This window comes from Merops nubicus, unplaced genomic scaffold (genome assembly GCF_000691845.1).
Source record: "Merops nubicus isolate BGI_N331 unplaced genomic scaffold, ASM69184v1 scaffold19576, whole genome shotgun sequence".
In the NCBI taxonomy this organism is placed as follows: domain Eukaryota; kingdom Metazoa; phylum Chordata; class Aves; order Coraciiformes; family Meropidae; genus Merops; species Merops nubicus.
Genome location: NW_008613166.1, coordinates 57,131 through 70,673, shown reverse-complemented (window position 1 = coordinate 70,673; position 13,543 = coordinate 57,131). Strand labels below are relative to the sequence as shown.

The window sequence follows — 13,543 nt, the reverse complement described above, 5'->3', positions numbered from 1 at the left end:
CTTTGACAGCTCCAGCTCCCACAGGACCACAATGGGGACATCCTGCCCAGATACTGGAGGATAATTAAGGAAGAGACTCTTTACTTGCTACAAGCCAGGGTGTTAGCTACCACATTTTGGTTTTTGTTTTACTATGACAAACTGCATATTCCACCCACACATACTCAATTTTTACTGCATTTAAAAAATGAACCAGGGGGAAGACTCCATTTCTTGTCCTACCTGGCGTCCAGGTGGTCCTTGATCTCCCTTTGGACCAGTCAGGCCAGGTGGGCCAGGTTGGCCTGGGTTCCCTTTTTCCCCTTTAAGTCCTCCGGTGCCTGGTGGCCCTCGTGGACCTTCTGGGCCTGGTGGACCTTAACATTGCAGAACAAATATGCATGTATCAGTACATACCAACCCATCCTCTCCAAGTTTGTGCCTTCAGTGTGAAAAAAAAAAAAAAGGTTATTTTGGCTTGACTTTAGAAAAAACAAGGATTGTTTGTACTACCCAAATCAGGAAGCAAGGCTCCTTATCTAGCTGCTGAAGAGAAGCAGGTCTTTCCAGAAGGCAGTACAACTCATCTGTGTTAGAAAGTTACCAGTGACCAGACAGGTGCCTTTAGTAGGAGCCAAGAAACCCAAAATTAGATGGTACAAATATCCCTCTTCTGCTGACTTGCATTATATTCACCATCTCTTAAGTGCTGTCTTAACAGATTGAATGTCTTTAGAAAGAACATTGTAAATAGTGCTGCTTTTTTGCTGTTGGAATTTGACATACCCGCTGAGGACCAGAGAGATACCATCTACTGGCTGCTGGGCAGCAGGAAGCCCATCATTCTGCCTGGCCTTCATAATCTCAGTTGCAGAAACTTCCTTATGTCAGGTGTCTCTCCCTTAAACTGATTTGTCTGTCTTTAGTAGAATCATGCTGTGTAAATCCAAAAGAGGAACTGGGCTGTTTTTAAAATATTTTCCCTTTGCTGCAGCCACATTAATCTAAAGCAAAGCAGTGGATTTAAAAGAAACTTAGGTGTTTGGAGAACTGAAAGATGAGACCCCCACCTTTATGACACCATCTAAATGGAAGGTAACCAACATTAATTTGTGGCAAAACAAACTGTAAGCAAGAGCAGCATCAGCTAATAACATTTTACAGGTCTCATAACGATTAACAAAAGGATCCCTTTGCAGGACAGTGCTATGACAGTCTCCTCTGTAGTACAACAAGCAGTACAACAAATTTAACACCATTCATCAGTGTGCTGGATTTTAAATTCTGCAGCCTCGAATAATTTAACACCTCCTTTGACATCCTCATAGTCTATATTCAGTGGATAAATTTGATGAGCTGTATTTCTGCATGCAAATCTGAGTAAGGTTTTCCTTCCAGATTTTTTCCTTTTACATCAACAGCATTTTTTGTACCAGATTTCACACACATCCTGTAGCAGTTTCAGCTACACAAATCATCCCATCATGCAAGGACTTTCTGTGCTCGTTTTGCTTTTTCATACTGGTCTAACACTGTACACATGCAAAACAGTAACAGGTTACCATCTGAGGCATGCTAATCAAACACACACGACCCGCAGGCTGACCAGAGTCCTTAAAAAGATAATCACAGAATTACAGACAAACATCCATTTCTCTTACATCAAGTGCAACGCAGTAAAATAAAGTGACCGAGGTAAGAGTCTAACCTGGAGGACCTGGAAGGATCAGAGTTCACCAAAGCCCAATGATCGATGTTAGAAGGGTCAGACATCACACAGTACAAAACAAGATTACTAGTTAGAAATAGTACAGATGACAGCATAAACACTACACAACAACCCATTTCACCAGCATATTTTGTATTTACAGTATAATCCACATGCATGCATAAAACCATACATGAATACACAATGGAACGTATTTTCAGATACAAGTTATTCTGGTGACCAGGCTCTACTAAGACTAATTTGACACTTCATTTAACAGCTAACTTAAAGCTTTACTGAAGGATGTGTTATTGCTTCAACATTACAGCTGGGGCCTGTGACTGGTTAGTCCTGAGTACTCACAATGGGGTTTGGACTGTGTAACCATTTCACTGACAATATACCCCATGACAGGGCCTGGCACTTGGCAAAGTGCAGGTAAATTGTGAATGGCAAGTGGCATGCTTTGGGCAAGTGTGATTAACAGAAGGACTTATCACCACTAATTAGCTATGAGCCTCAACTATCTGTGAATACAATTCTAGGACTGGAAAGCAGGCTTATACCCCCCTCAAAATGATAAGCAGGATTAACATGGGTTGACAGCACTGCAAATGCCATAAGCAAAAATACAGCAGAACTTAGAAATTTAGAATTTGTCTTTACTATTTGCATTATTTTTTCTTGACAAAAATACCCCAATATCCCAATTTACCTATTCAAGGTTATTACAGAGAATGGCATGTGATAACATCTTTAGAAAAATCATGTAAAAGTCCTTCTTCAAAAGGTAAGCTGGTTGTTCTTACCATGCTCCTGAATTAATACATATTTTACCTCCTGTGCCACTTGCATCTTTCATGTCAGTGAAATGATTTTCATGCAATTTACAGCTAAAAACTACAATAAATACATCTCAGGTTTACCTCAATGCACTATTTCTTACATATCTAGTAAATTATTTTAAATACTAACCATAATACAATTGTTAAAAATAATGACATGGACATTTCATTGTTACTTTTAAGTACTTATAAACTACATTTCACTGTGAGGTAAGTTTTGCTATGATTTATAAATCTGTTCTGTACTTGCTGATTATTGAATTCTGGCTGAGCACAGTCACAGAGTGGAACAAAACATGAAGCAATTGGTAAGTTCCTCTCAGTGTACCCCTTTTTGGAAGTGTGGTGACTGCTTGTGTAACCACAGTTTAATTAAAAGGTAAAGCCACATCCATTGCTTTACACAATTGCATAAAGCTAGGATTCAAACATCAGGGGCTACCACATTTGCTACCTCACAGTGCTTAGGACAGCACACAAAAAACTCAAATGTGTTCCTTTATTGAATTTTCATGACAGTTCTCTGCTTCCTGGAAGTCATCATAGCAAAACCTAAAGATGTCATTATTATTAAAGAGATATACCAAGTCATTTCCATGTTAAAAATCTTTCCAAGAGCCAGCTTGTGCCACACAAGCTAAAATTAGCCTGGTGGCTAAAATTATGATAAGCTTGTGAAAATGACCATGTTCTTACCAATCCTGTTCCACGGGTCTAGTGTTAGGGAGGGGAGGGCTCTATACTTCATTTTCATTAAATACATGTTAAAGGAAGAGCTTTCCTCATTTTCTCTAAATGTGCTGATGAAGCAAAAGAATGGTAATTGGGGTTTCTCTCCACTGGAAAGTTACAATGCTCTAAGTTGGGAATGTAAAGCACCACTGTTCCTCTGTATAAATTTCCCTGTGGACACTGTTGGTATGAAAGAAGCATCTAATTTATTTGAGTCACTTGAGAGTGTCCAAAATCAGCAGTAGCAGGTGTTACAAAAATGAATACTGTCACTTGCCCAAGCAGCAAAACACAATTACACAGCAAAGACATGGGAGGACAGCACAATATGCTTCTTTAAAAAAGATGAAAACCAGTTTATATTTTTCAACCATATTGAGAACAAAATGTTGAAACAAGTTTCAGAGTTGGGGACTTTACAAAAAAAAAAAAAGCCTTGCAAATCTGGACCCACATGATCTTACACCATGAGGAGAGCAACACTATTGTCTTTCCAGTGTCAGTCCTACAAAAACAGAGGAAGAGTCTTAAAGCCAGCTCTGAGCTTTTCTTTTCTACCACAAATTAGAAGGTATGTCTGAAAAATGACTCGGTGTATCTACAATTAGACACTACAGAAGTATATACATTCATTTTCATGCAAAGTTATTATTTTGGAGTTAAGGGGCTAACCTGAGGGACCTGGGAGGAGGGGGTCAGAGTTCACCAAGGTCATCATTAGAACAAGGGGAAAAACATCAAAATTGTTAGAAATATCAACAAGCTAACATATTCAACTAAACCTTTCTTTTTAGATTTAGCTCAATATTCCTTTACATACAGTATGCAAAACACCAAACTATTATTCATAGCAATTAAAATAGACATGTGGAGTAACAGCAGTGCTGTGTTGCCCTGGAAATTGGCTCAATTTTATAATGAATTAATACATCCATTCCAACACCCTCTATCAACATTTGTTTTAGGAGCAACTCAGCTGAAGCCAGAGAGCTACATAATGTTCAACTTCATCACTTTTATTAATCTTAGAACATACCCAGAAGTCAACAACAAACAGTATATACAGTGCTCCTGGTTTTATTTATGTCCTTAGAAGGGGGGTAATTTGACAGCCCCACAGCTGCTTTTATGACTAACTGCCTTATGTTGAAATGTTACAAAATCAGCGTTCCAACAATGGACTGTGTTATCACTAGAAACAAAAGGCTGGAGTGCTGATTGTACCAGAACTGCAATAATAGTTTGGTTTATCCACATTAGTTCACGCATAACTGAGCAAAACAAATGCTTCACTTTATACATTGCATGCAACAAAAATGGAAATAAGAGAAAAAGAGAAAGAGAGAGAGAGAACATGGCTGAGCAGAACCTCACTGTTTGTTTCCCCCCCTGCCAATGCTCATAAACCTGCAGAAAGTGAGTCCTACCATCCTCTGCCTCCCAGCTGCTCAGTCAGTAAGCACCCAATTTATACAAAGAAGTGTGAACAGGACAAGGAGCTTTGTAAAAACACTAAAGCAACAGCTGAGCATAGCATCTCACTTGGTAGTTTTTTTATACGTCAGGAGCTGCTTTGTTGGTTTACCCCAGTTTTAAGGTGTTACAAATTAAAACCAAATGTTTCTATTGACTCATTTTTCAAATGCACAGTTAGCACAGATGAGTTCAAGGCCTAATCTGCACATGAGAAAAGCTCATGCTGCCATTGAGAATAAACAAATATAACTCAATTCTAGTTCTAGTGAAAATGTTTTGATAAAATTCCATTCTAAAAATGTTTTTCAGTGGGAGTCCCTCCTCCTGTATCAGAAGTAAACATGAAGAAAAAGAGAATCTTAAAATCTTTTCAAGTGTGTATTGCAAAACTAAATTCTCCAAAATGAACATGTACCAGCTATTTTACAAATGTACTAACTCAAAACTAAATTTCCTGAAACAATTCTTTGACTAACAGAAAAATCCATCTCTCCTATAATGTTAATCCTGTTAAGTGAGATGAGTCTTACTGGTGGCAAAGTATTTCTGGACTCAAGATAGTCCAGAGCAATAAGACTGAGCCAGAGCTGTGGCAAGTTCAGTTAGATTTAAAGTTAGATTTTTCAAGAGCAGTATCTAAATGCAAATAAACATTCTAGGACACAAATCTAACTCAAATTCTAATAGATGCCGGGGAGCTGCTCAGCAATGTTAACTCAGTATAGTGTTTTTTTTTTTCATTCCCAGAATTAGTTGATGCAGGAACAAAATGCAAACATGGAATGGCAGGATGAACACGGCATGATGGTGCACTGGGTCCATGGGAGCCACGGGACACAATGGAGCAAGGCCGGATGTTACATGACACGAAGATGAGGAGGCAGCTATCCGATTGGATCATGCTGGGATGCTAGTGTGAATTTGATTTTCATGACTCTGACAATGATGGGGTTTGTTACATTTGGGTTTTTGTGCACGATGAGGTTTGCTGATCAGGTGAGAGAGCTGCCAAGGTGTCAGATGTTGAGGAGCCGGTACCGTGCGCTAGAGGATTACTGTGACAGCATGCGGAGACTCGCCCGGCTAGTAACGCGGCACAGTTTTGCTGCCAGGTATCAGAAATTAACAGAAACTGGGGCTGGTTTATTTTTAGAGACTTACTTTTGGCAACAAGATCCTCCGGTTGCCCACAAACATTAAGATGTAAGCCATGAGGGTGGAACTTAATCCATCCAAATAAACGGAGGAAGTTTAAAGGCTGATAACCTACCAGCAAAATATGAAAGTACTGGTGGATGTGGACAGCTATGGATCACGCTCTTACCTGGCCTTCCTGGAACACCTGGTGGGCCAGGGCTACCCTTAGGACCTTCCAAAGGTGGCCCTGGTGATCCCGGTGGACCTGGTGGACCCTGTAGACCAGGGAATCCCTGGAAACCTGGTTCTCCTTTCAGACCTGGAAGTCCAGGTGGCCCTGGTGGGCCAGGTAACCCCAGTTCTCCTTTTTGCCCTGTAAACCCAAACACATGTATTTAAGAATACTGTTACAAATTGACACACACAAAAGTCCAAATGTCCATCTGTGGAGTCATTTCCCTCTCTTGCAGAAGGTGAGCTCTGGCCACAACTCACCTCATTTGCACAGTGAGACGCTGGTCTAACATTCAGAAAAGTGTTAGGGCTATTCATTCTTGCAGGAGAAAGTGCTATAGCTTCCTACATGTTAAAAGGTCTTACTGAGTTTCACCTTACTGCTCAGTGATGCTGTAATTCATAACCACCCTCCAAGTTCGTAAGCCTACAAGCAATGCTTTCTGTGAAGAAATCTGTCAATATTGAAGACTTGATTTTTTGAGACACTGCTGGAAGTTGAGCTGCACTTGCAAAATTTTCAAACAAGCTTGAGGAATTTGAGAGCTTTAATGCTACTGGAAAGTAATAGAACTTAGGTGGTGAAGTTGTTTTTAAAAAGATAAGCAGATACATTTTCAAAACAGCCTCATTTGTCATCTGTTGTATGAATGCTTTATTTGCTGAGACAAATCAGCAAAATTCCACACAATGCACTAGACTATTGTCCTGTGTGGATTTATTCTATCTGTGTAATTACCAATTTACAAAATCCAGTAGTCAGTAATGAGTGTTTTTATTACCGTGGTTAATTGAAAACGGTGTGCTGAGAATAAAGATGTTATTTTAGTTGTTGCTATGGCATTCGTTTGTTGCAGAATATACAACATGCCCTTCTTTTTTAGCTGTATAGATATATTTACATTCAATCTTTTTAACAAAGAACAACAGAGAAACTTTACCTGACAATCCTGGGAGTCCTGGAGGTCCTGGGCGCCCAAAACCTGGTAGACCTGAAAAGAAAGAGATTCAGTTAATGATGAACACTTAGTTTTCAGGTCTCCAGGAATAGGAATATGAGGCTGAGAATCTCTGATTCCTTGAGAATACCAGGATTGTCATTCACTCAGCTGACACCAAAGCTAGAGGTTTTGCTACAAAATGCATCTCTAACTTTCTTAAGTATTCCCATTTATTCACAAGATGCTCTTTCAGATTTTGGGAGTTTAATACATTTGCATTTTTGGTTAGGGTTCTACTTTCAAGGCAGACATTACACTGTCTCTCCAGTCTGTAACTGAGCTGAGGCAATCCAGCTACAGTGGAATACAGGGAAAGGGGCTGGTGTTGAAGATGGGCAATACAAATCTAAGAGCTGATTGAATTCTGGTCCTGTGCTTCACTGGCAGCTTGACAGCACCCTTTGTGACCCACCCAGCAGCTGGGAAGCACAGTAGCAGCTTTGAAGGTGTATGGGCAGTTACAGGAAAAAAAGAACAGAGAGAGTAAGACATCACAATGCAGAGTGAAGAGGAGAAAAACAGAAGGATACCTAACCTGGTTCACCCTTCTGACCAGCTGGCCCAGGGATGCCATCTCGACCAGGCTGTCCCTTCTCCCCTGAAGGACCAGGAGGGCCAGGACGACCAACATCACCTGAAAGGGGGACAGAACACATTAGCATGGTAATGCCCAACCTACAACAGAAAAAGGCAACTCCCACCCCCATCTGAATCTGAAAGTGTGACAACATACTAACAAATTTACAAAGGTGTACTCTTAAAATTAACACCTTCCTCTCTCTCCTCCCTGACAATTTAGAAAAGGCTTTTAAGGCCTGTGACCTTTAAAGCAGTGAGTGTTTGCTAAAATAATATAAAGGCTCCCTTTAGAATAAATTAGAATTTTGCTCCTATAAAAACAGGTTAGACTACTGGAGTGCTTAACGTAAATAAAAGTGGTAAATACTGAGACAGCCAACTTCTTGTTTCAATAGCTAATGATATGACTATGACAGCAGACAGCTCATCAAAAGAAAGCTAAAAATGTATTTTCTGTTTAAACTCAGTGAACTAAGTGTGTGCAGTGGTGTTTGAGCCTCCATATATATAAAAATGCATTTCCAGGATGTTAGAAAGATAAGAATACAAAGGAAGTGGCTTCACATGTTATGGTTTCCACAGAAGCAGCTGACCTTGGCTGTTCATGCTCACCTACTGGCCCAGGTGGTCCAGGCAGGCCAGGATTACCTGGAGGCCCCTCAATACCTTTTGGTCCTGGAATTCCTGGTGTTCCTGTAGAGTATGGGCATTTCAGTCAAATTCAGCACAACACTACATTTTCAGCAGATCTTGAAATGCTATAATGTGAAATGCCCTGAGTAACAGATGAGCTAATTGTATCAAGATACTGTATTTATGCTCGTTTTGCAGATTTACAAAGGAGATTAATTATAAAGCAAAGAATGTACAGAAATAAAACATACTAGTACAGCCATTCTTACTGCTACTCTCAAGACTGTCTTAATTGTTAAGTGCCTGTGGTCAAGGACACTGAGTCTGGCAGTCTGGTAGGAAATTACCATTTTAGGGACAGGTATTTCTGCTTGACAGCAAATTGAAAGCATTATGAACTGTGGTTGGATAGTCCTTCCCCAGTCCTCTCTTCCCTTCCTGAAAAAAGGATCTCAGTAAAAATGGTCTTAGAACTCAGAGTGGATTTGCACCCCTAAAGCATGAGCTGAGTGGGAGGTAGGAATACGAATCAGTCTGTTGCAGTCTGTCTTTTCTGAACCTCACCTGAGCTTGATTGGGATACTGTCTCAGTACACTGTTTTGACTGTTCACAGTCTTTCAGGCATGACAAGGAGGTTAAAAATTGTCAGGTTCATGGCCAGGTTTTGTTCTCTTCTAAGCTTCCTGCTGCCATGACTACACTGTTCTAAATTCCCTAACTTCCTACACTAAAGCAGCTCAAGGATGCTTGTAGAGTAGCCTTTATTGCTGAGAATGCAGCACAGGTAAGAGCCTTGTTTCCTTAAACTGAGAATGAAAGAACTGACGTATACCCATAAACAAGCTCTATTAATACTTTTTAGAGAACAGTGCAAAACCTAGCTGGTTATGTTTCAGAAAAGGATTTCTCTTTAGAAAAACAGAAAAAGAGGTTGCTGTGGGGAGTGGAGAGCATTAGCTAACAACTGCTACACCCCCTTGGAGAAGATGAATCATTTCAGAAGGCACTCTTCAGTGATGTATTCACACACGTACTCTTACACATGCACTTACAATCCCAACAGCACAAAGCTTAGAAGGAGCAGATTGTAGAAACTCTGAAGGAAGCTGCAGCCCTCCACCAGCTGCCCACCATGTTTAGGTGTATATACCAATATAAGAGTGAAGATAGGAAAAAAAAAAAATCCTGTTCAGAATTACCTGGGAATCCAGGAAGGCCTGGTTCTCCTTTTGCACCTGGACTGCCTGGAAATCCAGGCAAACCAGGATTTCCAGCTATACCTTTACTGCCTGGACTGCCTGGGTATCCAGGCAAACCAAGATCACCCTAGAAAACATTAAGCAGAAATAAGAACCCAGTCTTGGTAAGATGGGGAAGCCCTTCTTGTTGTGTGTTCCCAGTCCTACTGTCACAAAAAGGTCATCATGATATTGCCTACACTTCTCCTCCTGTCCAGTTAATGTTAACCACCTCACACAGAAAATTAATTTGGAATAGCAATTGTAAAGATTTAAACAGTTTTCCCCTACAATTTTTTATAGAGTATCATAGCTTTTCCTCAGAAGTGGCCCACATTAAAGAAAAAAGCATTCCATTTTCTTTCAGAGGAGACTGAGATTTTTACCCCATGATAATGCAGAAGAGAACAAGCAATCTGTGGAGCTTCAATCACACAAAGTTTTTGCTATATTATTGCTACTTGACATCAATTGTAAGGCATCAGTGAAGGCTACCAGGTATTCTGTAGGTCTTTTTGTCACTTTTTTTGTGGATGACAGGAAGGATGATAAAGGTAAAAATTAAGCCAGATATTTTATATGGACTTAGAAATTTTAAGCAGAAGTAATTGTGCTAGATTAGAAATTTATTCTTAAATGCATAGTCTTTTTTTTTTTAATAATTAACTATATAATTAGTCATTAGAACAATTACATTAATTGTATAAGTCCCTACGAACCACCAAAACGTCAGTGGGCACCACACTGCAGACAAGGCCACTAGCTGAACCCAGCTTGAAAGGTCTGGTAAACAATTTTCTCCTTTAACCAGACTAAATTGTATATAAATATTTTCACCTTTAAAATTAGAAAGTTTTGCTTCCACTTGAGAAGAACGAACCACACGCAACCCTCCTTGTTAGTAATATAATCATATAAGTGTTTACAGTTAAGCAAAATATATTAAAAAAGTTATAGCTAAAAAAAATATATCAACACATCATCTCATTTTCCTCATGGAATTTTCAATTGAAGAATTTTGTAAATGTACCTTTGGTCCAGGGAGACCAGGAATACCAATGCCTGAAGGACCAGGGTCACCTTTCTCCCCTTTCAACCCAGGAAATCCTGCAGGCCCAGGCTGCCCTGGACGCCCTGGTATTCCTTGGCTGCCTTTAATCCCTGGGGGACCTGTCCAGAGGTATAACACAAGTTTTATAAACAGACATCAAACTTCTGCAGTGGTTTAGAGAAATCACTCAAATTACTAGAACTAGAAAGGACTAAAAAGTTGACTGGCTGGCTTCAAATACCTAATGTGTTTTTATTTTTAAAACAAATTAAACCAGTAATCTAAAACTCTCTCATGGCTCTTTGCATGAAACTTCTAAGCTTTCTTTTTTTATTGCTGAACTACCCAAATCCAGATATCTTGTCATAGTATCTAGGCACAATTTAATACTAGAACCCTCAGAAACTGGAACTTTTGTTTCATCAATCTTTTTAAAGAATAGAATTCACTTTCTCCTTCCCCTTTTTCTTGTGTCTGATGTCTGTTTTCTGACAGGTGGGTTTACAGAATCATGTTTTTTCTGAACTTTCACAGAAGGGAATCTGAGAAAGTAGAAAAGCATGAAAGTTACCAAATACAGATCATTCTGCTTCTACATCCATAAGCATGTTAAAATAATATGTATTTACAATATATTTTCAATTTGCATTTTCTGTTTTAATGCATATTTTCAATTTATGTACTATTTCAACAAATACATACATAGGGCTTTATATATTTCCTCCCCTGCAATGTCATTTAAATGTATTATTAGATATCCCCCCCCACACACAGATCCACCTTTGTATCATATAAAAGGAAAACAGTGGCCAAAATTAAGTAAAGTACAAGCACAGAAACTAACCTGGAAGGCCCATCTCTCCCATGCCACCTTTTAACCCGGGAGGTCCTGTTGGTCCTGGCTGCCCAGGAAGCCCCATGTCTCCCTTGATGCCTAGGAGAGTTGTGATTTTAGTTAATATCAAAATATTTTAATGATTGTCATTAATTCATGAGTTCTCAGATGAATATGTTTGTCATCTAATTACAAAGGCATAAGCTTTGGAGTTGCTTTAGGCCTCATACTGCTCCTGCATGCTTTTTCACACCAATTTGTAGTGAAATATTAAATATCTTCAGTTTGTTCCAATTTGATGAGGGCAATTTCTTCTTTGTTTTGAAGATTAATAAAATGAGTTAAATCTCAGTTCATGATCTAGTAACCATCTAAAACAGTTTAGAACTGGTGTGACTTGGTCTCTTATGAGCTGTTCTGCAGAATGAATGCCTTATTATCTCTTTCTTCTCTGCAATAGGTATGTGGGAGCTTCTGCTACAGAAGTAAATTGAATGCTACAGTGTTCAAACTAGTTTGAGTCCTGGGTCATTAAAAAAAATTCCCCAAATCCAACAAGGTATTTAGACCAAGACCTACACTAGACATAGGGAGCAAAGATTCAGGATTTCAGATAAATTGTTATAGCTGTAGGAAGATTTTGTAGGAATTAATTTTCTTGATCCTTGCAGTTCTTTAAAGCAAAGATGTCCCACCCAGAAAGCCTTTGCAATACAGTCATTTGGCCATTTGCAAAGTATGAGTATAATGACTAATAATGTAAGAAATAACCACACGTAACAGACAAGTCCTGTTGACAGATCCTGCAGTCACGTTGCCTGCTCAAGCAGCAAGTGCTTTTCCAGTCATCCTAAAAGCTACCCTAATCCTCAATGGGATCAGCTTAAAACTGCCTTTGGGTCTTTCAGAAGAGCTCCAAGCTTGCTCTTTGAGTAATGAGTCTGAATGTCCCCAAACCGTGCTGCAGCTTTAAGTGTAAATCCCTTGGCTTTGCTTAGGTACACCTGGATTAACAACCCAATCCCTTGTGATAAAAACACATGCTAATTTTTAGACATGGAAACTGTCCATCTGAGGCCCTGTTTACTTACCTGGCAATCCTGGCACACCTGGGGGGCCACTGAGTCCTGGTGGGCCTGGGTCACCTGGGAGACCTTGGTAACCCTTCGGTCCTGATAAACCAGGAATACCTCAAAGGAGAAAGATATACTTTATTATTATTACTCTTACTACTACTGTATGTTTTCTTTTACCTTAACAGATCAGACGTAGCTATAGATGAATAAAAATCCAAATAGGGATTTTTCTCCAGTAAATATAATTTCCTCTAGCTTTACAAATAGAAGTATCACAGAACACAAAATTTTGCTTCTGGAAAGTTTAAAATTACTACAGAACAGGAACAACATAAGTAGAGGAAAAAGTAGCTTTATGACTAATGCAAATATACTTCATTCAGAAGGGACTCTGGATGAGCAGACCCCATGTTGACCTCTCTGTATTCATCCAGATTATTTATATACATGTTTAATTACAGTGCTACACCAGAAGCACTTTGGAACTGATGTGTTATAAAAAGTAATGCAGGTATTTTAGGAGAGATTTTAACAAATTTTATGTGGTTATTATCCCATACAATAACTCTGTGCTGCCCAGCAGGCATTGTTAAATCTGCCCTCTACAGTTCTTACTTAACAGTGGGGAAAAAAGGGAATAAAAAAGGTATGTTAGGATCCTAACCCAGGCTTCACAAAAATTAAAACAATAGATAAATTAGCATAGTAACAGCTGGGCCAACATTCTGGTTCTCTCTAGGGTAGAATCTTTTTACTCTTCTCAAGACTAAATTAGAGTTCAAAGGAGACAACGGAACCCTTTGTGGGGGAGGATGGGGAAGCCAGTAAGTGAGAGAGAAAACAGACTTGAATGAACTGAGGAAGCCTTCCAAGCTGCCAGCTTCCCACGTAGAAACACAGAGATGAAATTTAGCTCAGGGGAAGGTAAGCTTACAGAGATACCAAATGGCAGAATCTGGAAGTGATTCATGAGCGGACGACCTGTGCAAATTCCATCCTACAAGGCAAAGGCCCAAGG

The 13,543-nt window shown here is 39.5% G+C and overlaps 1 protein-coding gene across 1 annotated transcript in view; it reads right to left on the bottom strand.

The window, feature by feature from the left end:
• Positions 1-13,543, bottom strand: part of COL4A5 (collagen, type IV, alpha 5) — a gene marked incomplete at its 5' end in the record, with an annotated part of 55,724 nt that overhangs the window by 6,414 nt on the left and 35,767 nt on the right. Inside the window, 11 exons of the mRNA XM_008941825.1 lie at positions 223-356; positions 1,688-1,696; positions 3,937-3,945; positions 6,065-6,250; positions 7,053-7,103; positions 7,648-7,746; positions 8,304-8,384; positions 9,525-9,651; positions 10,594-10,733; positions 11,459-11,548; positions 12,541-12,639. Of these exons, the coding sequence (XP_008940073.1) occupies positions 223-356; positions 1,688-1,696; positions 3,937-3,945; positions 6,065-6,250; positions 7,053-7,103; positions 7,648-7,746; positions 8,304-8,384; positions 9,525-9,651; positions 10,594-10,733; positions 11,459-11,548; positions 12,541-12,639 (1,025 nt within the window). The remainder of the gene's footprint in view (positions 1-222; positions 357-1,687; positions 1,697-3,936; positions 3,946-6,064; positions 6,251-7,052; positions 7,104-7,647; positions 7,747-8,303; positions 8,385-9,524; positions 9,652-10,593; positions 10,734-11,458; positions 11,549-12,540; positions 12,640-13,543) is intronic.